Source organism: Tripterygium wilfordii, chromosome 21 (assembly GCF_013401445.1).
Source record: "Tripterygium wilfordii isolate XIE 37 chromosome 21, ASM1340144v1, whole genome shotgun sequence".
Classification (NCBI taxonomy): domain Eukaryota; kingdom Viridiplantae; phylum Streptophyta; class Magnoliopsida; order Celastrales; family Celastraceae; genus Tripterygium; species Tripterygium wilfordii.
This window is the reverse complement of record NC_052252.1, coordinates 3,590,436-3,616,035: the sequence shown is the minus strand read 5'-3', so window position 1 is coordinate 3,616,035 and position 25,600 is coordinate 3,590,436. Positions and strand designations below refer to the sequence as shown.

At 34.9% G+C, this 25,600-nt stretch overlaps 2 protein-coding genes across 2 annotated transcripts; both read right to left on the bottom strand.

Moving 5' to 3' along the window:
• Positions 1-1,054: 1,054 nt before the first annotated feature.
• Positions 1,055-12,684, bottom strand: LOC119987725 (cytochrome P450 71D9-like). The gene is made up of 3 exons (XM_038832646.1): positions 11,892-12,684; positions 1,971-2,014; positions 1,055-1,846 (listed from the first exon to the last, which is right to left on the bottom strand). The coding sequence occupies exons 1-3, from the start codon at positions 12,682-12,684 to the stop codon at positions 1,217-1,219; spliced, it is 1,467 nt and encodes a 488-aa protein (XP_038688574.1). The 3' UTR covers positions 1,055-1,216.
• Positions 12,685-23,133: 10,449 nt separating this feature from the next.
• LOC119987724 (probable terpene synthase 6) lies at positions 23,134-25,600 on the bottom strand. Its single transcript, XM_038832645.1, has 6 exons — positions 25,514-25,600; positions 25,156-25,429; positions 24,683-25,055; positions 24,258-24,615; positions 23,690-23,938; positions 23,134-23,615 (listed from the first exon to the last, which is right to left on the bottom strand). Exons 1-6 carry the CDS (start codon positions 25,598-25,600, stop codon positions 23,298-23,300), a joined length of 1,659 nt encoding a protein of 552 aa, XP_038688573.1. The 3' UTR covers positions 23,134-23,297.

Genomic DNA, 25,600 nt, shown 5'->3' with positions numbered 1-25,600 from the left:
GGTGCAATGCAGGATCTTCGACGATAACTTCCAGTTACTTGTATCCTATACGCGTGGCAAGATACTTTACAATTTAGTCTGACGAGATATCCAAAAGGAACTTTGAATTGGATAGTAAATAGAGAATGAGGAATGCTGGAGTTGTTATTTCTTGAAGCACAAAATCGGATTAGCGAGATTTCACATGTTGTTTCTTGTAAGTTTTGTTGAGTGTATAAGTTCTTCTGATTTTTTTACATTTCTTGTAAATTCACAATGTATTCTCAGAATAATTAATTTTAATATATGATAGTTGAATATGCTATTCCTGGTTCTAACAATGTATTGGTGTAATGTTTAATTTCATTATATTTTGTTTCACTTTCAATAATTTTTTTGATCTTCTTTACATATATAAAAATAATAATTGAATAAATATGTGATATTAATAAAGCAAAAGAATAAATTAAACAAAAAATTAAAAAATCCAATAACAATGGTTAGAAATGCCTATTTTATGATTTAGGGTAAATTTTTACCAGTAACCTAAAATACTTTCATAAACGGTTTTATTAGTATTATCACGCTTAAAAAGCGTAGGTGCTGCGGAAATAAAACCGTAGCAATAGACAATAACAACTTCGCGATCGATGTTATTCTACCAACTGTTAAAATACCGCAATTAAATGTTAGTTCAGGTTTTGGAAACCATAGTTAAAGATATCAAAACAACTGCGGTCATATTTTCTTTATCCACGGTCAAAAAAACTGTAACTAAAGCTATTCTGACGCTTTCATAACCAGCGGATGCTCCACTGTATAAAAGTGTATTATATTGTAGTGGAAGTGATTTTTTTTTATTGTAAATGATTAATATTTATTTAATGAATTTTAAATAATATTTATTTTAATCAATTTTTTATGCGAATAACAATAATCTCGTGGTTTTGGAAATATCTCTTGGTTAAGTAAACCGGTAAAGAACCATATCGCTTCCCCAACGAGTAAAGATGCTTCCAGAACAGGGGAAAAAACCTTCACTTCATAGAGAGGCCGGTGGGCAACCCCCTAAAAACTTAGTACATTATTGAATTAAAAGTACTTGCAAACAAAGAAAGTAGCAAAAATATATAGCAACTAAAAAGGGAGGAGGGAGAGACGAAGACCTGCCCCTCCGCCCTCAAACGAAAGGCAGATGTGAGACTTTGTGGAGAGAGAAAAGGGAGACTTATGAAGTTCAATTAATGGCAGGTGGGGGACGACGAGGAGTAGGAATTAAGACCAAATCTTCACTCCTTCCAATTGTAACAGCATAGTGCTCTGCCATGTTGAGATCTTCTGGCATCAATCCGTCGGAAAGTTTCCAATCAAAATAATACAAAAATTGTGAAAGTGGAAGCTCGACGTTGGCGAGGCCGAAAGTCATTCCAGGACACATCCTCCTTCCAGCACCAAATGGGATAAACTCGAAGTTAGTTCCCTTGTAGTCAATGGGATTGTCTAGGAACCTCTCCGGGTAGAACGTTTCAGGTTCATGAGTCCAGTACTTGGGATCTCTTCCAATAGCCCATGCATTCACAATTACTCTGGTTTTAGCAGGAATTACATATTCGTTGATCATGCACTTTTCTGAATTTTCTCGTGGAATTAATAAAGGAGCGGCAGGATGTAATCTTAGTGTTTCTTTAATGACTAGCTTCAAATATTTTAGTTCAGGAATTCCTGTTTCATCGACACATCCTCTAGTATCAAAAACTTGTCTCACCTCAGCTTGTGCCTTCTCCATCACTCTTGGGTTTTTGATCATTTCTGCCATAGCCCAATCTACTGTTGTGGAAGATGTATCAGTTCCGCCAGTATAAATATCCTGAAAAAATTACAAATTTTTTCTAATAAAAAACAATACATGATGTTGAGAGAGAAAGTATCAAATATTAAGTTTGATGTTATTGTTCATATATTGGTTTTCACAATAACGAAAATATACTTACGCCGATTACTGCTTTGATTTCATCCATAGTTAAAGGATACTCTGATGGATCGTACTTAACACAAGAGGGGGGGTGAATTGTGTCCCCAAATTCCGATAGGAATCTCTTTTTATAATTTAAAAGGAAATCAATGTCAATTAACAATTATCACACAAATTTGAACTCTAATGATTATCCTAATCAATATTCATTTCAATGCAAGATGTGATACAATATGGTGAATGATCAATTATCAAATAATCAAGGAATTGCAAAAACAGATTTTTTTTTTTCAAACAACACACTGCACACAAATTTTACAACTCAAATTTCACCTAGCAAATCAAGTCAGAATTCAATGAAATTTGGTATGCAGTATCACAACATCCTAATGAATACTATATCAAAAATTCAGATTAAAATTCAAAGTTTAGCTATGTGAACAGTGCACGGACAGACTAGTGGTTCAGAAAATTCTGCAATCAAAACACTTAATCAATCAACAAGCAAGCAATGCAATCAAGAAAATCCACACAGCAATTTATAGTAGTTCGGAGACTCTTCTCCTACATCTACTACCTAGGTTCACCAACCTAGGATTTTTCAACCTCCACTAAGGATGTGGTTTTCTCAAGAGCTCCACAAAACTCACAAGGGTTTTTAGGTCACCCTTAAAACTGAAGATTTCAAGATAATCTTCAAACTTTACAACCAAGGGTTTCAAGCACTCCCTTAAACTCAACCTCAACAAGGTTTTTGCCCAATGAAGGGACTTTTACAAGTGTTTGGTATAAATGGTTCACTCAAGGTTTGCACTAAGCAAATGGGGTTGAGGAACACTCAAGAATCACAATATCACCTCACGGGTTGGATAGAAAATGAAGAATAATGAGGATTTTCGAATCTGAAAATAAGAAGCCAAATGAGAAGCACTCCCTCTTTGCAAAAGCAAAATAGTGAGGAAGCCTTTAGAGTGGCTTTGGGTAGAAGCTTGGATTCAATGGCACAAACTAGCTTGAAAGCTTTGAGAGCAAGAATTTCTTCAATATAATTTTTGGCTTCTCCAAGTTGGAATGAGGAAGAACCCCTCTTTATAATTTACCAAGCTCTTGTGATTTCCACCATTGGATCTTTTTCTATCTTCAAATCTCGACCTTCAATTACATGTGCAAATCTTGGCCATTGAATGAATAGATCATTAAATCTTGACCTTACAATATGTAGCCGTTGCACTTGCATTATTTTCCAAGTCTAGCTTTCCAAGATTTGAGTTGTCATGTGCACTTGCAGCCATCTTTGACAATTTGATCAAACTTGCACCAAATCTTGACCTTGGTATCTCCAACAATTTTGTCATCTTTGACCATTTGATCAAACTTACACCAAATCTTGGCCTTGGTATCTCCAATGATTTCCTACAAAATGTATAGCAACTTGCAACCATCTTTGACTCCAAAAATCAAGTAAGATCTTCTTTTAAGTCAAAAATTGCAAGCAAGAATATGGTCTTATGCACAACCATTGGATTCACCTTTTAAATGGTCATCTTAACCCTTCAAGTCTTGTTGTAATCTGATCCATTCATAATTCAAAACAATTCAATCTCGGCCATAGATTAGTGTACCGTTGGAGCTTGTAGTCTTCAAGAATATCTTCATAATCTAAGTCTTGTCTAGTTGCAAAATATACTTTCTCATCTCTTACAAATTTCAACCATTGCATTTGTCCTTTAGCTTCATCAATTTTCTTCTCACAAAAATCTTATCATTGACCTCAATAAAGGAAGCATGTGCAAGATCTTGTTTGATGAAGATAAGAGATCCTTCACATGACCAAACATGTCCCTCCAATCTTGACTTCAAACTCTGAATTTGGCAGCACCAATATATCCATATTATACAGCTCCAAGGCTAATTCCAAACATCAATCAAAATGCCTTAGTGGAAGGTTGATGAACATAGGTTTTTCTTGGTTTTCTAGAGATCCAAGCTCATACTTGAAAACCGGACTTCAATTCACTTGAGCAAACTGAATTCTGAGTGATATAACATCCTCATGATGATTAACCTACAAAGAAATAGGAGGTAGAACTCCCCAATTGCATGTAAGCTCAAAGAGCTTCATATAGAGCGCATAGGTTAATTACATTAGAAAAACAACCCAGAAAATTCGTATTACTGCATGATAAATCATTTTATATATATTAGAATGTCCACATAAAATTTCATAACAATCGGAAATCGTTTGGTCACTCAACCAAGCAATTTGATCACTAATAGTGAAACCGATAAATTCTAAGTGTAAATTCAAAGTCATTTTGCAAACTCAGTGTAAATGACCTTTTCTCTTGAACTTTACTAAATCAAATATGTTCATAGTGATGAAACTAAGATGCACACGAAATTTCATTTAAATCGGAGTTCATTTGGTTCACTACGTTCACAAAGAACATATATGCACAAAATTAGGTAAAACATAGTTTTGGCGGAATTTAAGCATATGACCAAATATATATGTGATGCACTTAATTTCTCATGATTATAGTCCTAGAACATATATTAAACCTTCATGTGCATGTGGTTCAAGTTTCAAGTAATTTGGACCTAAGTAAGATAAATTATGATCATTAGAAGATTAATACCCTAACTTAGTCCTTGTATATTTATTTTCAAAACTTAATTTCCAGCACTATCTCAAAAATATATAGATACCAAATTCACATAGAGATATGCATAAGCCTTCATTTGTATATGCACAATTGAGATATTAAACAATTAACCAAATAACTATTTAAGCATGTTTTCTAGCATTTTAGGATATGTTCAAGTAAAGCATGCTCACACACATTTTAGTATACAATCATACACAATCATCAAAAACACAATGTTGACCTAGACAGTAAGTCTTGCTCCAACACTTCCTTCATATTCCATTTGTATAAATATTCAAAAGTAAGAATCAGCAGAAACCAATATCTTTCTCAAGAAATCTTCAAGGATGGATACACCTAACTCTCCACCTGTAAAAAGGTCTAGAACTGATGAAGGTTCTACTTCTAAAGAAGATGAAGGTGGAAATGATCCCAGATTCAACCTCTCCCCTATAAGGGAAGACGTATACGAGGACGATCCCCAGAAAACCATCGAATCTCTACAAGAAGCTTTGAGGGAAACCAAAAGGAGACTTAAAGAAGCAACCGACAAAGTTCAAGACTACAAAAGGCAACTTATGGTTTCAAAGTATGCCATACAAGGTGTTCGATATATGTCATGGGGCAGACAAGCAAGTACTCATGACCCAGATAAATTGCACGAAGCAATCACTGAGATCACAGTACAACTTGGATCTGTTGTAAATGGAATAGATAGTGTTCTTTATACCCTAGAATAAAATTCCTGTCCAACAATCTCCCCCTTTTTGATGATTCCAAAATGTGCAATGTAGTTTTCTAAAGATGTACCATTTTTTTTTCTTTTTTTTTTTTTTTTTTTTAAGAACTACAATCTTTATCCAAAAACTATATTCTTTCTCCCCCCTTTTTGTAATTATCAAAAAGATCTTATGGTTTAATTGAAATTCTCATTTTATACTCAAATTCTTAATTGTTTCAAATCATGCAAATGAAGTGAGCTATATATCGAGTACAAAGTAATGTTCAGATTAGCTCCCCCTTACTTCAAGCATAGTAGCATACATACTTCTCACCAAAACATGGCAAATGCACTCCCCCTTAAACTTTGGTCTATAAACCATTTCATATGTCAGTTCAAGTACTAGTTTAAGGATGCACCATGCTTGATACAAGATAAGTATGTTTCGTCAATAAAAGCTCAAATACTAAATATCACATGAAAATATGCCAATTTAGAATATGTCATTTTAATGCATCTTTTCTAATCATTTTCTCTTCCCCATAATGTAATCAATCAAGAGGGAATAGGGAGAGAAGTTCACACCAACCAAATACATGCGTTCATGAATAGTAATAAAAGCACACTAGAAGTCATGTATTCCACATATTGCTTCCAAATTATAGAGATGCAACAAGTTCACTTAAGAAACTTAACATACGTTCTATCTTTTTCAATTAATGATAAAACATGAATTTCTAGACTTAGGGCATGCTCCCCCTTCAATTATGCATACCAATGAATATTTGAGAAAATATGCATACCACATATCATCAATGTATTTCAATCCAATTAAAAACAACAAGAGATACCAATTAAGCAAATATGCACCCATGATGCTTCATTCAAACTTAATGCACGTATCATCATCATTTAATCATGTCTAAAGCATATATCATCCAAAATCAAACATTCCAAATGCAATTGAGTTAAAGTTAAGCATCTAACAAAAATAATGCAAAGGAGTTTAAAGGTTTAAGAAATGACCGTCGAAACCCTCCTAGCTTTTTGTTTGAGCATCTTGATGATATTCCTTTAATATTTGTTCCTTCCTTAGAGTGTTTGTGCTTGTCCATGTTTTGAATATATTTTCCTTGATTTAAAGTTGCTCCCCCAAGGGTTGCACACTTTCCTCACCAATTGGTGTTGCTTCATCATTTGAGATCTTTATCTTCTTTTGAGCTCTTCACCAATGGTGCCTCCTCATCCAAGATAAGTACCCCACGGGTACCATTTGAGATTAACTCCTTGGGATGTCCAAGGTCCTTCAAATCTGAAAATTATTTCTCTACAAGCACATTGACCTCAAGTGTGGTTATATCATAAAAATTAACACAAACACTTTCCTTAACCATTCTAGGCTTAGCATCAAAAGCATTGTGTGCACTAGAAAGAGATAAGTAATAAAGAAGCATACCAATATCACTTTTATCATCAAACTTCTCCAGATTTTCTTTTGTATTCAAGAAAAATGATCTTTAAATTAAAACTCCTAAAGTGGATAACTTTAGGTTTTCTCGTTATACAAAAATTACAAAAATAATTTGTTCAATGATTTTCTCATATTCAACCTTTGTCATACATATCATGCATTTCATGCTTAATTTGCAATCTTTTTCAATAAAGATTAAAAATAGTATAAATGCATAACTCTCATACAACAACCAAGCTTCATATAACCTAATAAAATCGTTTTCAATGACAATCATTAAAAATCATATTTGGGCAGCCCCTTCATTTAGGTTCTAGCATTCAATTTTTTTTTTTTTTTTTAAAAGAAACAAATCAATAAAGCCTAGTATCTCAAACTAATGCATAGCACATCTAAATAAAGTGTGATCAAGACGCTTTAGGTATCCAAACCTTGGATCCTTTAGGGTTAGTGGCCACAATTGCATATGCATTAATATTAAAAGAATTCTTCACATATGCTTTCACATCAATATCACACAAACCCTTTGGCACCCACAACCTCCTTAGGTGAACTCTCCTTAGTCTAGGATGAGTTTCCCTAGAGGTACTAGTCTCACCCATGGGATAAGCTAGCTTGGCTTTGCCTTTTGAAGGCTTGGCAATGGTACCAACACTACTCAAGGTTTCTTTGAGTTTCGTAGGATCAAATCCAAGTCCACTCTTATCAAGGTAGTGTCTTTGAGAGACAAGCAACTCATCAAGCTTTGATGAACTCATAGAGAATTTAGAAAATTGAATTTCTAACATCCTATACTTTTCTTTCACATCATCAAGCTCAAGTTGCAAAGAAGTAGAGTTGTTCAAAATTATACATTCATGCTCATCCCATGTTCTCAACTCTTGTTCTAACTCATTCACTCTAGCATGCAAGGCATCCAAATCATGAATCTTTGAAGTATTACAATTTGTCATGTTACTACTAGAAGTGTGCATAGATAATTGCTTTCTAAGATTTTCATTTTCTTTCATCAAAGCATCAAGAGATAAATATATATTATCATGCTTTGCATTTAGATCAACATACTTATCATTCAAGTCATTAATCTCATCCACATGTGATTTCTCAATTTTCACAAGCCTAGATATTTCTTTTGTAGCATGCTTGTATTTAGAAATTAAGTCACCATGAGCATCACATAATTCATCATACACATCACTCAATTCATCATAAGTGGGTAGTGTAGAATCATTTACCATATCATCCGGAATGGATGATAACTCTTCTTCCTTTGCCACCAAGCAAAGGTTGACCTTGATTTCATCCTCTTTATCACTAGAGGTCTCCTCCACTTTGGTCACTAGACACACATCGCCATTTGACCTTTCATACTTTCTTTCCATCATTTCCCAAATTTGCTTTGCATTTGTACATCCGGAAATGAGGTCAAGTCCACACCTACTAAGAGAGATATGAAAGAGATTAATAGCATAAACATTTAAGCACATTAATTCAATGTCCTTATTTGTCCATTCATCTCCTCTACACCTACTAGGACAATGAGGACCATCCTTTACTACCCTCCATACGTCTATGCCTCTAGATTTAATAAATATTCTCATTCTATTCTTCCAAAATGGATAGTCACCATCAAAGATAGGTGGAATATCCATAGAAAGGCTTTCGGCCTCAACATGCAAATTTGTGTAAGTCATAAAAATGCTAATAAGGGTGTTAATCCTATGTTTTAGCAAACCTGCTCCGATACCAATTGATGGATCGTACTTAACACAAGAGGGGGGGTGAATTGTGTCCCCAAATTCCGATAGGAATCTCTTTTTATAATTTAAAAGGAAATCAATGTCAATTAACAATTATCACACAAATTTGAACTCTAATGATTATCCTAATCAATATTCATTTCAATGCAAGATGTGATACAATATGGTGAATGATCAATTATCAAATAATCAAGGAATTGCAAAAACAGATTTTTTTTTTTCAAACAACACACTGCACACAAATTTTACAACTCAAATTTCACCTAGCAAATCAAGTCAGAATTCAATGAAATTTGGTATGCAGTATCACAACATCCTAATGAATACTATATCAAAAATTCAGATTAAAATTCAAAGTTTAGCTATGTGAACAGTGCACGGACAGACTAGTGGTTCAGAAAATTCTGCAATCAAAACACTTAATCAATCAACAAGCAAGCAATGCAATCAAGAAAATCCACACAGCAATTTATAGTAGTTCGGAGACTCTTCTCCTACATCTACTACCTAGGTTCACCAACCTAGGATTTTTCAACCTCCACTAAGGATGTGGTTTTCTCAAGAGCTCCACAAAACTCACAAGGGTTTTTAGGTCACCCTTAAAACTGAAGATTTCAAGATAATCTTCAAACTTTACAACCAAGGGTTTCAAGCACTCCCTTAAACTCAACCTCAACAAGGTTTTTGCCCAATGAAGGGACTTTTACAAGTGTTTGGTATAAATGGTTCACTCAAGGTTTGCACTAAGCAAATGGGGTTGAGGAACACTCAAGAATCACAATATCACCTCACGGGTTGGATAGAAAATGAAGAATAATGAGGATTTTCGAATCTGAAAATAAGAAGCCAAATGAGAAGCACTCCCTCTTTGCAAAAGCAAAATAGTGAGGAAGCCTTTAGAGTGGCTTTGGGTAGAAGCTTGGATTCAATGGCACAAACTAGCTTGAAAGCTTTGAGAGCAAGAATTTCTTCAATATAATTTTTGGCTTCTCCAAGTTGGAATGAGGAAGAACCCCTCTTTATAATTTACCAAGCTCTTGTGATTTCCACCATTGGATCTTTTTCTATCTTCAAATCTCGACCTTCAATTACATGTGCAAATCTTGGCCATTGAATGAATAGATCATTAAATCTTGACCTTACAATATGTAGCCGTTGCACTTGCATTATTTTCCAAGTCTAGCTTTCCAAGATTTGAGTTGTCATGTGCACTTGCAGCCATCTTTGACAATTTGATCAAACTTGCACCAAATCTTGACCTTGGTATCTCCAACAATTTTGTCATCTTTGACCATTTGATCAAACTTACACCAAATCTTGGCCTTGGTATCTCCAATGATTTCCTACAAAATGTATAGCAACTTGCAACCATCTTTGACTCCAAAAATCAAGTAAGATCTTCTTTTAAGTCAAAAATTGCAAGCAAGAATATGGTCTTATGCACAACCATTGGATTCACCTTTTAAATGGTCATCTTAACCCTTCAAGTCTTGTTGTAATCTGATCCATTCATAATTCAAAACAATTCAATCTCGGCCATAGATTAGTGTACCGTTGGAGCTTGTAGTCTTCAAGAATATCTTCATAATCTAAGTCTTGTCTAGTTGCAAAATATACTTTCTCATCTCTTACAAATTTCAACCATTGCATTTGTCCTTTAGCTTCATCAATTTTCTTCTCACAAAAATCTTATCATTGACCTCAATAAAGGAAGCATGTGCAAGATCTTGTTTGATGAAGATAAGAGATCCTTCACATGACCAAACATGTCCCTCCAATCTTGACTTCAAACTCTGAATTTGGCAGCACCAATATATCCATATTATACAGCTCCAAGGCTAATTCCAAACATCAATCAAAATGCCTTAGTGGAAGGTTGATGAACATAGGTTTTTCTTGGTTTTCTAGAGATCCAAGCTCATACTTGAAAACCGGACTTCAATTCACTTGAGCAAACTGAATTCTGAGTGATATAACATCCTCATGATGATTAACCTACAAAGAAATAGGAGGTAGAACTCCCCAATTGCATGTAAGCTCAAAGAGCTTCATATAGAGCGCATAGGTTAATTACATTAGAAAAACAACCCAGAAAATTCGTATTACTGCATGATAAATCATTTTATATATATTAGAATGTCCACATAAAATTTCATAACAATCGGAAATCGTTTGGTCACTCAACCAAGCAATTTGATCACTAATAGTGAAACCGATAAATTCTAAGTGTAAATTCAAAGTCATTTTGCAAACTCAGTGTAAATGACCTTTTCTCTTGAACTTTACTAAATCAAATATGTTCATAGTGATGAAACTAAGATGCACACGAAATTTCATTTAAATCGGAGTTCATTTGGTTCACTACGTTCACAAAGAACATATATGCACAAAATTAGGTAAAACATAGTTTTGGCGGAATTTAAGCATATGACCAAATATATATGTGATGCACTTAATTTCTCATGATTATAGTCCTAGAACATATATTAAACCTTCATGTGCATGTGGTTCAAGTTTCAAGTAATTTGGACCTAAGTAAGATAAATTATGATCATTAGAAGATTAATACCCTAACTTAGTCCTTGTATATTTATTTTCAAAACTTAATTTCCAGCACTATCTCAAAAATATATAGATACCAAATTCACATAGAGATATGCATAAGCCTTCATTTGTATATGCACAATTGAGATATTAAACAATTAACCAAATAACTATTTAAGCATGTTTTCTAGCATTTTAGGATATGTTCAAGTAAAGCATGCTCACACACATTTTAGTATACAATCATACACAATCATCAAAAACACAATGTTGACCTAGACAGTAAGTCTTGCTCCAACACTTCCTTCATATTCCATTTGTATAAATATTCAAAAGTAAGAATCAGCAGAAACCAATATCTTTCTCAAGAAATCTTCAAGGATGGATACACCTAACTCTCCACCTGTAAAAAGGTCTAGAACTGATGAAGGTTCTACTTCTAAAGAAGATGAAGGTGGAAATGATCCCAGATTCAACCTCTCCCCTATAAGGGAAGACGTATACGAGGACGATCCCCAGAAAACCATCGAATCTCTACAAGAAGCTTTGAGGGAAACCAAAAGGAGACTTAAAGAAGCAACCGACAAAGTTCAAGACTACAAAAGGCAACTTATGGTTTCAAAGTATGCCATACAAGGTGTTCGATATATGTCATGGGGCAGACAAGCAAGTACTCATGACCCAGATAAATTGCACGAAGCAATCACTGAGATCACAGTACAACTTGGATCTGTTGTAAATGGAATAGATAGTGTTCTTTATACCCTAGAATAAAATTCCTGTCCAACATACTCATGGTCACCCTGCTCTTGATACTTCAAAAGGACATCAACCAGGTCTTCATTTTCTTCACATCTTCTTGTATTATGCTTTTGGTGTTCCTCGATAATGCTTCCAACAATCCTGTCAAGTTGTTTGTGCAGCTTTTCTATTTCAGAACTTCTCCCGCTAATCAGCTGAAGAAATTTCACAGAAGGAAAAAAATCTACTATACTGAATCCTGATGATATCTCCAATGACTCCTTCATAGCTGAAACGAATTCTTCCTGATACTTGGATTTATCACTGAAGGCCAACCTTGAAGTCAAATTAGAGGTGGATGAGTAAATCTTTTTAGTCATGTTGATTGGTGTTTCTGCTTCTGAGAAAATCCTTTGGATCAACTTGGACATCTCTTGTTCCCGTATAGATCGGTATGATTGGACCCGCTTAACGCTCAAAAGCTCCTGAGCACAAATTTTTCGTAGTTGCCTCCAATACCGACCATATGGTGAAAAAGATATGTTTTTGTAACCATAACTCATGACTCTTATATTATGTATTTGGGGCCTTGAAGCAAACAGAACATCATGAGTTTTCATTACCTCCTCAGCATATTCTGCAGAAGAAACAACAAGGGTGTGAAGTTCTCCAAGTTGTAGGTGCATCAAAGGTCCATGTTTTTTTGCCAAGTCTCGGAGAGTCCGATGGGGTGGATCAGAGCTAACCAACTGATGCAAGTTCCCTATAATAGGTAACTTCCAAAGGCCTGGAGGCCGATTTGAAGTTGATTCATTTGACTCAAATATCTTCCACACTTTCAGAACCATAAACGTAAAGTAAATGCAGCTAAGAAGGATCAAAAAGGTTGGGAACTGCAGGACATCCATGAGGAAATCGTGTAGCTGAATTTTGATGAGGATATTGAAGATAAATTATCTGCAACTTTGCATTCTTTTTACTTCTCATGGTGGGAAGAAACCTAATAAACTACTTCAGTTTTGTCGTCTACTCCATAGCATATTGAAATTCTTGACACGATAGAGACATTTTGATCCTTTCGTTTTGTTTTGTTTTCAAGGCTATTAGTCAACAGCATCTTCAAGGTGCCATGCCTGCATCAAAAAGTTTAAACCGAATAAACTACTCAACTCACACACAATGAGAATGCAACTCCTTAGGAGTGTGGGCCGTTGGCCTACAAAGAGTTCTACCCAAGATATGTCTATAATATCCTCATCTCTTCTGTTGCAGATTCCTCTCCTTTTGTTTTCCAAGAACATAATCATTTAATGTATATATTAGTTTATGTGGATGATCTTATTTTAACTAGTTCTAATCCTTGTCTTCTTCGCAAGATTACCACAGCTCTCTCTACTTCATTCTCCCTGAAAGAGCTTGGTGATCTCTCTTACTTTCTTGGCATTGAGGTTCATCCCAGTTCCACTGGTCTGTTTCTCTCCCAACAAAAGTACATTCCTCATCTCTTCTGTTGCAGTTCCACTTGCATTTTGTTCGTGCTCTTGTCAACAATGGTTCAGTTCAAGTTCAGAAAATTTCAACTCTTATTCAACTTGTTGATCTTCTCACCAAATCTTTATCTCATGCTCGCTTTGTTGATCTTCGTTCCAAGCTTGGAGTGGCTTTACCTCCCTCCAGCTTGCGGGGGTGTAAAGAGAGTATATTAGAATATGAAGAGCAGCCCAATAAGAATCAAGACTCAAGTCACAACAAGCCCAAATGCTAAGCCCATGTATTGTGTATCTTGTTTTTAAACATTACTTGTCTCACAATAGATAGTTGTGTACAACTGTTAGTCCTGTCACTATTCACTGTCATGTCTCCATTTATGACCGTTGAACATATCTTCTATTTAGGTTGTATTGTTCATTTGATTTCTTTAACGAAAATAACCTCTATCAATCCCGTTTAGCCACTACATAGAGTTCGAATTGCCTTCGCATGCTTCATACCTCTTGGATATTCTTGGATTAGCTTCGGTTTGACTAGGTAATATAATTCTCCCACCTTCTTCTCATTCACCACGGTAGGTAGCTAGCTGTCCCAAATGCATCACGAGTTTTTGGTTATTTATTGTTACAAAGGTTGTAACGGTTTTGGTTTAAAGATCAGTTACAAAATATGTAACTGAATTTTGTTTTAATGAAATTAAATTCCAGGTTTAATTTTTATTCCTTTAATATTGGTTTTAGAAGGGAGACGAGTTACTTTTGATTTAATTTTCTTTTGGAGCATGCTTGATGTTCTTGTGTTTTAGTGTTGCGATCCAGATTATACAAGCACCCGGTTCTAACAGAAGTTTTGGCTTGTAGTACGTGGCAATATTGTGTTGAAAAAATAATAAGTCAACTATTGCTCCTCGTTCTATTTTTACCACCCTTTTATTAATGTTTCAATGGCATTTCTAATATAATTTAACCAGGATAAGTCTCATTTGATCTACCGTCCATCTAAACAAGTATTCAGAGCAAAGGAGAGCTGAAAAAATAATGAAATTTTGGGTATTAGAGGACTAGTTAGCCGGTGTAAGAAGACTAACATAGCGACTTTTGCCAAATTCATTCCTGAATTTCTGATCCAAATGGTATTAAACTGTATGGTTTTTATATTTCCTGTATGCAAATGCAATGCTTGCATGAGTAGTTATGGACATGTTACTATATACTTACACTTGAGATAGAGGATGTCTTGTTGAGGCAAAACAACAATATATAGGACGACCCAGAATTATACAAGGATTACGTACACAAGTCTTATTTGATCAAAGATTTTTTTTTTCTTTTTTTTTTTAAACAAACCATAAATTTTATTTCATAAGGAGGAGAAGAATAGCCATTCTCCGGTGGCTCACAATGGGGGGACTAAACCTAACCCATGGACAAAAAGAACAAGAGAACAAGCACCAAGAAAGAAAAGAACAAACCATAACAATAGCAAACCCAAAGGGCAGACGATAACCCAAAAATAGAACATTAGCAGTTAATCTGTCTTACGGCAGGGAGCCCCTTCGAGTCAATGTATATCATACCTTTAACTTGAGCTGGAAGGTCGTTGTACTTGTAGAAGTAGCTAGCTTGATCAAAGATTATCATTACATCAAATCTCGATGGATTGAATTGTGTAGGATCTTTGTATAATTCTGAGTCGTCGTATATATATATATATATAAGAAGCCAACTTTTCACTTAATAGACTGCACAATCTGAAGGCAAGTTGCACTGAAATTTCTGCTCTTAGAACTTAGAAGCGTCACTGAAAAATTAAATTTTCAGGTTTTTCTTGTTTGCAAGTTCTGGCAGTAAGATTGTCGGAGAAGATAATCGCAGTCACCCGGGGACGGGCATGCTGTGTCTCTCTCCCTTAATCTCAGATATATTTTGAGATTAAAAGAAACAACTCCTAAAGAAGAAAAGCTCTTCCTTGCACAGATTCACAATGTCTGTTCACTGTCTAAACGTTTGCAAGACCAAATAATATTCAAGAGGTTCGAAAGTTAAGGTCAGCTTAAACTACTTTATATATAGCACTAGTGTAATGACTATTGTGACAAGATGAGCCGAGCATGACATTATAATATAACCAAGAAGATAGCATCTTTAGGAGAGGATGCTTTGACACAAACATCCAATATCCATAATGGTAAAAGACAAGTTCTATATATGTTAAGAGTAGTGCTAGGTGGCCCATATAGTGATAGCCTATGGGAGCCGAAGTATTTTAAATGAAATTTTAAAACGTTTTAACTCTCCAAATACATGTTAGATTTTTTAAAAAAAATTACATATTCAGAATCAGCACATCAAACTCATTCTAAAAAGATCATTGTCGATGAGTTTTATCGGGTAAATCTTAATTTAATTGTTTTTTTCAATGAAATTTCTTAATTCCATTATTTTTTTTCAATTGAATTTTCAAAAACAATAAATTCAGAACTAAAACAATCAATTATAGGCTGTGTTTTAAAAAATAATAGAATCTATGTTAAAACAATAAATTTTAGACAATGAATTATGTAAATAAGTGGAAATAAAACTATTCCATTGATTAAATCAATGAAATAAACATGGTGGACTCCCATGGGCTACCAAGTCTATGGGCTACATGTCATTTTTGTTTTATTAATACAAGTTAGCTTCAATTCAATCATTATCATCTTCATTATTATTAGACTTCCATTGTCGTTTGGTTTTTGTATATTCTCTCCTTTGATACGACTCGTGGGGTTATGCGAACTGTTAATTTTATTAGGAGCAGGCCAACAAGTAGTCAATTATTGCTCGTTGTTCGATTTTTAGCACCTTTTATAAATGTTTCAAATGCATTTTTAATCTAGAAATATCATCAAGTCCCTTCAACTGATTGAGTTTGTCATTTGTTTTTACATCTGCAATGTATGTCTCTTGTTGATACTCGAAAGTCATGCACATTTCTTCAAAGATAGATAGTATTGTCTACCTTTTGCTTGTTCGTTTAGGTTGTGGTAGTAGAGACCAAGGCAGCTGAGAGCATGGGCCGCTAGGCTAGAACAACCGAATGATATAAAATAGAGGAGATTTTCATTGTTTCATATATGTTGGGGTTGGGTATTGGAGGCCTCAAGCCTCAAGGTCTTTGGTCCTCTCTCTACCCTATGAAAACTGAAGTTTTTCTACATCATTATTAGCGTGGGTCAAAAGTAAGAGGGTTAGGAAGAGAAAACACAGTTTTCTCGATCTCTACAGAAATTTTGATTCTCTCTCTCAAGAATACATCATGGATCAAGCAGCTACCCTTCCCATATACTTCTTTAATTTCTTTGTTTGCTTTAATTGTGAAAATCATGAAGTTCTAAGATTTACTATGATTATGTTTTATTGTTTATTATCTAAAATCTAAAGAAATTCTTACAGATATTTCTTCCTTTTCCTGATCACTTTCCGCAGATAGTCGCTTCTCTGGTTTTGTTGTGAGATCATGTACCCAAATTGATAATATCTGGAGGTCAATGTTAGGTTTGGAAGAAATTGATTTGATTGTGTTCAATATCAAATGGATTTGATTTGTCATGAGTTATTAGACATAAAAAGAATTCGAAAGATACTATCTTTTATTCTGCTAATTGAAAGAAAAGGGAAAAAAAATCATAAGCCCACAGATTAACATTGGATAAAAACTTTATTCATTAGTAATTCAAATAACTTACATGAAGTTTGTTCTATAAAAGTAGACCTTAATCTTAACCTGATTCGTTCAAGTTATAGCAATTATCCCACAGACTGGCAGTCTTCTTCCAAATTTTGTACTCTTGATCTTCTCCTTGAAATTCAGAATTTTTTAGGGAAATACTCGTGAAAAACAGATGACAAGGTAGACCAAACTGCACAAGTTTTTGGCAGACCGTTACATTAGGACTCCCTTTATCGAGGAATGTATAGTCGTATAGAAGTGTCCCGTCGGTTACATCAAACTTCTTCTCACAATTTTTAAACTTCTTACCATGTCCAGGCAGGTATTGTGCAGTCGTGATCGATCCACCGATTACAAAGACTAAAACCAACATAACTGAGATTAAATTCATCCTTGCCATGGTGTTCAAAATGTAAAATACTTGATCTTTGAGTTTGGTTACTGAGATGTGAAACATGTACAACTATTTATAGGATGATAATAAAAGAATTAAAACGAGTTTATGCATTTAAAATTTTCTAACGTCCTCATTTATTTCCTTCAGATAAATTTATTACTTTTACTTCTCTTAATTATTCCATCGGTTCTTTAATTATATGGGTTTGTAGCCTCTTCTTTTTGAAGTCTTTAATTATGATATATATTTATGCATATTTTCACGTTTTTTTGATCTCATATAAACAATTATTACCATTATCATTCTCATTTTGATTCATGTTTATAATTTTGACAAAGTTTTACGCTTGTTTTGGAGATATAAATATATGAGTTTTATGATACAATTTAAGTTGCTGGTTATATTTTTATTTATTTGGTTGTTAAAATGATTATATTATATTTATTCGGTGGTTACAATTGACTAATGAATTGATTTTAAAACCTAAATTTATCTGAAATGTGTTGAAGCTTTGAGAAGAATGATTGAGTTGGTTTTCCTACCATTCCATGTTCTTGTAGTCTCTTATATTTTTTAGATATATGTGATATTACATGTTTTTCATATGCTATTGGGCTTGGTCATGCTTCAAGAACAAATTGGATTGCAGCCAATCTTGTTTTGTGTTAGGCATTGTGTTGAAGCAGTGTCAAGACTTATAAATTGTCAACACAACCAAGGTCTTTTCCTTGAGCCTAAGTACCATTAAGTGATACGGTTCAGGAAGAACAACTCCGTGTGAGTCTTAAGTATCCACGGGATTTGAAAAACCCAAAGTTGACAGTATTGATTTGTAATGAGCGGGGTGGACTTTTCAACATGGTATCAAGACAAGGTTATGTTAGACGGTGAGGGTCCTTATCTTTCGACATGTTTTCAGTGCTTGTAGATTTGTGACGACAGAAATATGGACTCTGATTTGAGTTGTTGTTCATTATGATAGCGGGCAGTTGGGGTTGTTTTGTTGCAAGGGTGACTTGAGTTTCTGTTAAATCAGTTGGGTTTCGAGAATTGTATGCACTTGACTCTTGGGCTGCTTTTCTTTTTGAGGTGCATATCCTGCTTGGTGATCTAAATTTTGGGATATGTATTTCTGGGCTGGGTCCTTATTTCCCTTTTGTTATCTTTTTTCAGTGTTTTTTGTGGGTCTTTCTTCGATTTGGTTGTGTTGGTGGGACTTTGCCCTTAGGGGTATGCCCTCATGGTTGTATCAATTTTTGTTTTGGGTTACAAAATAGTTTCCGCTGATAAGCAGAACACGGGAAGTATTTAATTATTTCGTTTTAGGTTTTGGTCTCGAGTATGGGCTAACCATTCTTTTGTGTGTTTGCTTTATGTATGATTGCTACCCCAATGGGGAAATTTTGTTAGTTAAGCCTCATTGGATAAACCTTCTTGTTAGTAGTGTTTTGTAGTTAATGGGCTTTTTAGTTAGGGGAGCATGAGTTTCAAGCTGACTTAGTAGTGATAGAGTTTGGTATTTTTGACGTCATCCTCGAGATGAACGGGATGTCCAAAAATCGAGTAGTATTAGAGTGCTACGAGAGGAGAGTAAATAATTAGATGACACCTCAACGATTGGTTGTTCGAGTTAGAGGATTGAGGGGAATTCCTGAAGGTCTCTCCTAAAAGAGGGATAAAATGACTCAATAACAAGTCGACTCAAGATTTAACGGACGCTTTGAGATTCTAGATAATTTGGGACTAGTAGCATATAGTTTGAGTTTGACATTTTGGGTATGGTTTGGATTTTGAGGACGAAATTATTTCAAGGGGGAAGAATGTAAAACCTAGGTTTTTGAGGGATCTAGTAGTACTAATTTTTAAAAATTGGTGTGATTGAAAATATTGTAAGGCTTAGTGAGTTGGGTGTGGCTCATTTGTTGGGCTTGGGAGAAACAAATCTATAATGGTAATTCAATATTATCTCTTTATTTTGTTCATTGAAATAAGCAAAGAAAAAATATCCTAAGTTTGAAAAATAATATCCAATAAAAACTTTATTCATTACTTCAAATAAATTACATGAAGTTTGTCCTATAGAAATGGAACTTAATCTTAAACTAATATTCTTTCATGTTAATTATAGCACTTATCCCACATGATGGCAGTCTTCTTCCAAATTTTGTACTCTTGATCTTCTCCTTGAAATTCAGAATGTTTTAAGGAAATACTTGTGAAAAATAGATGACAAGGCAGACCAAAATGCACAAGTTTTCTAACGCCTTCATTTATTTCTTTCAAATACATTTATAGGTTTTCCTTCTCTTTATTATTCCCTAACTCTTTAATTATGTGGGTTTGTGGCTTCTTTGTTTTGAAGTCTTTCATATATATTTATGAATATTTCCACCTTTTTATGATCTCATATAAACAATTATTATCATTATCATTCTCATTTTGATTCATGTGTATAGATTTGACAAAATTTTACCCTTATTTTGGAGATATAAATATATGAGTTTTGTGATACAATTTAAGTTGCTGGTTATATTGTTATTTTTTTTGGTGGTTAAATTTATTAGATTATATTTATTCGGTGATTACAATTGACTAATGAATTTATTTTAAAACCATAAAATTTATCTGAAATGTGTTTAAGGTCTGAGAAGAATGATTGAGTTGGTATTTCTACCATTCCGTGTTCTTATAGCCTCTCATATATTTTTGAGATATATGCAATATTACATGTTTTTCATATGCTATTGGGTTTGGTCATGCAGCTTGAAGAACAAATTTGAATGCAGCCAATCTTGTTCTGTGTTAGGCATTGTGTTTAATCAGTGTCAAGACTTATAAATTGTCAAGACTAGTATCACATCGAAAGGATAAACCCAAGGGATGTAGTTTATAAATAAAGATTCATACCCTCTCACATAACTCTTTTTCATTGAGCCTAAGTATCATTAAGTGAGACAGTCCATAAAGAACAAAGTTGTGCGGGCTCGATATATCCAAGGGATCTGGATGACCTTGACAATATTAATTTGTAATGAGCGGGGTGAATTTTTGACATGGTATCAGGGCGAGGTTGTGTGAGGGTCCTTATTTTTTGACATGTTTTCAATGCTTGTAAATTTGTGACGACAGAAAGATGCGCTCTCATTTGAGTTGTTGTTTATTATGACTACGGGCTGTTAGGGTTGTTTTGTTGCAGGTGTGACTTGAGTTTGTGTTAAATCAGTTGGGTTTCAGGCATTGTATGCCCTTAACTCTTAGGCTGCTTTTCTTTTTGAATTGCATATGTTGCTTGGTGATCTGGGCTTTGGGATATGTAGTTTTGGGTTGGTTCCTTATTGCCCTTTTGTTGTCCTTTCCAATTCTTTGTGAGTCTTTCTTCGATTGTGTTGGCGGGACTTTGCCACTTGGGGTATACCCTCATGGTTGTACCAATTTTCGCTCTGGGTTACAAAACAGTTCTCACTGATCAGTAGGATATTTTTTTTTTTGAAAGGCCCACAGGCCACACACACGCTAAGCCATGCCCGAGGGGCATGAAGGCCACCACAACTGATGGAAAACTACCCAAATCCCAAACCCCCCTGGTGAGAATAGAACCCTGCACCTCAAAGTCCTGGACAGATAACTAGACCAACTAGGCTATCTCCCATTCTCCTGATCAGTAGGATATCAAAAGTATTTAATGTTTCGTTTTAATTTTTGGTGTCATGTTTCGTTTGATTCGAGGGCTAACCAATTCTTTTGTTACCGCCCCTTTCTTGTTTGCTTTGCTTTTGAGTGCTACCCCATTGGGAGAAATTTGGTTAGTAAAGCCCCATTGGACAAACCCTTCATGTTTGTAGTGTTTGAGTGATTGGGTTTTTCACTTAGGGGAGCATGACTTCTGAGCGATTTAGTGGTGATAAGAGTTTTGTGTTTTTGACGTTATCATTGGGATGATTGGAATGTCCGAAAATCGAGCAGTATTAGAGTGCTACGAGATGGAGTCAATTATATGACACCTCAGAGACTAGTTGTTCGAGTTAGAGGATTGAGAGGCATTTTGGCTCGCGATTTAACGAGCCGTTTGAGAGTATGGATTGTGTGGGACCGGTAGCATATAGTTTGAATTCGACATTTTGGGTATGGTTTGAATTTTGAGGAAGAAATTTTTTTAAGAGTGAAGAATGTAAAACCCTAGATTTTGAAGGGCTCTAGTTGTAGTAATTTTTTTTTTTGAAAGGCTAGTTGTACTCATTTTTAAAAAATTGATGTGACTGAAAATCTGATAATAAGGATGAAAATGAAATCTCCAATTGAACTCTTAGTCACTTATGCGGATATGATTTTTATTTTTTTTGAAATACTGTTGAGAAATATACTTATCATTAGAATCGAATCTTAGACACATATGACTAACCTCGTCGATTGACAACTGAACCACCTCTCGTTGGTTATGCGGATATCTTCTTGTCCGTTAACGTTTGCACATGCACAAATTATTATTGGCACATGAGAAGCAGCCACTATATAAAGCATATCATACATAAAAAGAATTGGAAAGATGTTATCTTTTTTATTCTGTCAACTGAAATAAACAAAAAAAAAATCGTAAGTTTAGAGTATAGTATCCAATAAAGACTTTATTCATTACTTCAAGTAAATTACATGAAGTTTGTTCTATAAAAATAGAACTTGATCTTAAACTAAGATTATTTCATGTTAATTAGAGCAAGTATCCCACATTGTGGCAGTCTTGTTCCAAATATTATACTCTTGATCTTCTCCTTGAAATTTAGAATGTCTTAGGGAAATACTTGTGAAAAACATATGACAAGGGAGACCAAAATGCACAAGTTTTTTGCAGACCGTTTCGTTAAGACTCCCGTTCTCGAGGAATGTATAGTCGTATAGAAGTGTCCCGTCGGCTTCATCAAACTTCTCCTCACATTCTTTAAACTGCTTACCATGTCCAGGCAGGTATTGTGCAGTCGCGATCGATCCACCAATTACAACGACTAAAACCAACATGATTGAGATTAAATTCATCCTTGCCATGGCGTTCAAGATGTAAATACTTGATCTTTGAGTCTGGTTATTGAAGCATGAAACATGTACAACTATTTATAGGATGATAATAAAAGAATTAAAACGAGTTCATGCATTTAAAATTTTCTAACGTCTTCATTTATTTCTTTCTTTCAGATACATTTATAGCTTTTACTTCTCTTTATTATCCCATCGCTCTTTAATTATGTGCGTTTGTAGCATTTTTTAAAGTGTTTGATATATACTTATGCACATTTACAAGTTTATAATTATGACCTCATATAAACAGTTATTATCATCTTAATCCTCGTTTCGATTCATGTTCATAAATTTGACGAAGTTTTACATTTGCTGTCGACCTACCACAACCCTCATCCTTTATTCAAATCGTCATTGGTTTTTTTGACAGTTTCTTCTCATTAAATAAGCTCCGTTATAAATTCTCGATATTGTTTTCGACTGTGTTTCGCTTGGGTTTTTTTTTTCCTTTAAAGATTATGAGGTTCGTAATAAATTTTTGAAGGCGGGAGCAATCGAATCTTACCCTTCATGCAAAGTTCGACCGCCGCAAGACCAATTCTTCTTGCTTTTTAAGTCTTCCAATCGATAAATATTTCTCTTATAAGATACAAATAAATTATGAACACAACAAAACAACATGGGGGTATAAATAATATACACTCGCATACAAGGTTGTAGGCCAGGATTTGGAATGAGAGGGCATTGGCGGTTTGGGGACAACGACCCCGAGAATTTTTTGGGTAATAAGGAAAACACAATCATTTTACCGCAAAACAAACACAGAATGACTGTTTATAAGGAGTATTTCAACTAATATTGATCTATATAGTCTTGAATTGGAATGCCCTCGATGAACAAGGAGTTGATGTAATGTTTCAAGCTCTCACAATTTGTGTACCCATCTTTATGCTTGTAGAAAACATCCATTACGCGAGCAAGGTTAAGGAATGGGACTAATAGAGGCATCGATAGGGCAGTTGGTCCCATGCATTCCTCGTTTATATCCTTCCACGCATCCTTAATCTCCCTCTTAAGGTGTTCGATTGCTTCCTTCTCCGATGAAATCTTGTATTGCTTCATGTAGCACTCAACACTTGTGGAAACATGTTGGCTTCTCTTTTTCTCGTCCTGAAAATGTATATATATATCATCTTGGAAGATAACAAAGACGATATATCGATCATATACACATTATCTCATACCTTGGTTGACACTATGTCGTCCATCAAACGACACATTCTACGTGTGGCTCGATCGATCTTTGGGGAATTTTTGAACCATTCAAATGTCTCCATCCCTGCAATTTCTTCCATCCCAACAAAAGATAAGACCGAAACGGCATGATAACCACTTGAGATTGATGCATTTTCTATGTACTCTTCAAATGATGGTACATAATTGTTGTTGCACCACTCTGCTTCAAGGTGGTAGGCTTTCACCAATTGTTTCACCTAATAAGAAAACCAAAAAAAATTTCAATGTATTGATAGTGAAAATATATTAACAAATACATATGAGTTGACTAGGTAACGACGGGGTTAAAGAGCTCTTGACGTGGTGGTGACGGAGAACCCACCCAACTATATACCGAAGAGCCGTCCATCCCAGGATTCATCCCTGCATGGTAAATTCCGGACAAACCGGTATGATGTCCCAATACATGTCACAGTTCAGTCGTAGATATAAACCGGTTCCACTCCCACTTCTGCTAATAATAATAATTAAAAATAAAAATTTTAAGGTGAGACCAGCTTCAAAGGTAAACTGTACCGTATCCTTGGCGTAAGAGACCCAATAAGATCTTTCTTTATTCTTCAAGTTACTCTCAAGTTCATCGTAGACACCCATGATCATCTTATAAAGAGATTTCATGTAATCTGGCAGTCGATGAGTTGCAGTTATGTTCCACTTTTGAATTGCATCTGTGAATTGTTGAAGTTCTTCAATTGTACCAAATGCATCAAATGTGTCATCTAGGATCGATAGGCTAAGTATTACTTTCGCGGTGTTGATTCGAATTTCTACATATTGTGGCTCAAAACTAGTACCCATTGCCCACAAGTAGCATTCTGCAATTCTCTGTCTCGCGTAAGAAAATTCTGAATCAATTCGTTTATCCTTGTACCACCTGCAATAAGTACACACAGATTTGATCATATAATTAACAACTCCTTCTCTTTGTATTACATACGTACCTTGCAAGCTCGGCAAGTTCTCGCTGGTGCAACAATTGCACGCGAGTAAAATCCAATTTTGCGAACTTAATCAGTACTTCATTATGCAGCTCCTCTTCTTCGTAGAAGAAAATGTATCCCATCGACTCTAGCCTCCATATGCCCTTGTGAAAAGGTTGGTGCAAGGCATAAGCTATATGTTTTGCAAGATGAGAGCTACACTGGTTTACCATAAACTTGAGATTGGCGATTGTGTAATCAAGGGCTTCATCTAGTATATCATCCCCTTGCACGCTCAAATGAGCAGCTTCATACAGGCTTAGCATGCCTTGCACATCACTAGATAGCGCCTTCTTGAACTCACCATCTTCGTCCTTGAATTTGTTAAAAACCTCTGTTTCACAGTCAATATTCAAGAAAATCAATCAATTATACAAGGCGAACACCAGCTCAAATTCGCTTACTACGTTGATTTATATTGTTCTTTTACTCACCGCAAGACATTTTGTGACCATGTTGTCTGAATACTCGAAAAAGAAGTGCAACGGTGTATAGGTCGTACTCAAGTTCATCAGCATCGATGGATTTGGAATTGAAAATGGTAGCGAGTTGATTTGCAATCTCATTTTCAAAGTGATAGGATATGCCAAGGCGGCGTAGCAAGTCAATTAGTTTTACTTTCTCCACTGCATCATTTGCAGAACCATTTAGCATATTTTTAACTTGAAGTTTTAGCTCATCAACTCGTTCGGTGTACGTTTTGATTTCCTGCAACAATCAATGTTGTTAAGAATCGAAATAAGAAATTCTTTTCAAAACAACAATGTAAGAACTTTAGATGAAAAGTAATACCGAATCACTTGGGGATAAAGAAGCCAAGTATTCTGCACTCCATGGCGATGGTGGAAAATCTACCAAAGGACGCAATGCCTCTGCCAT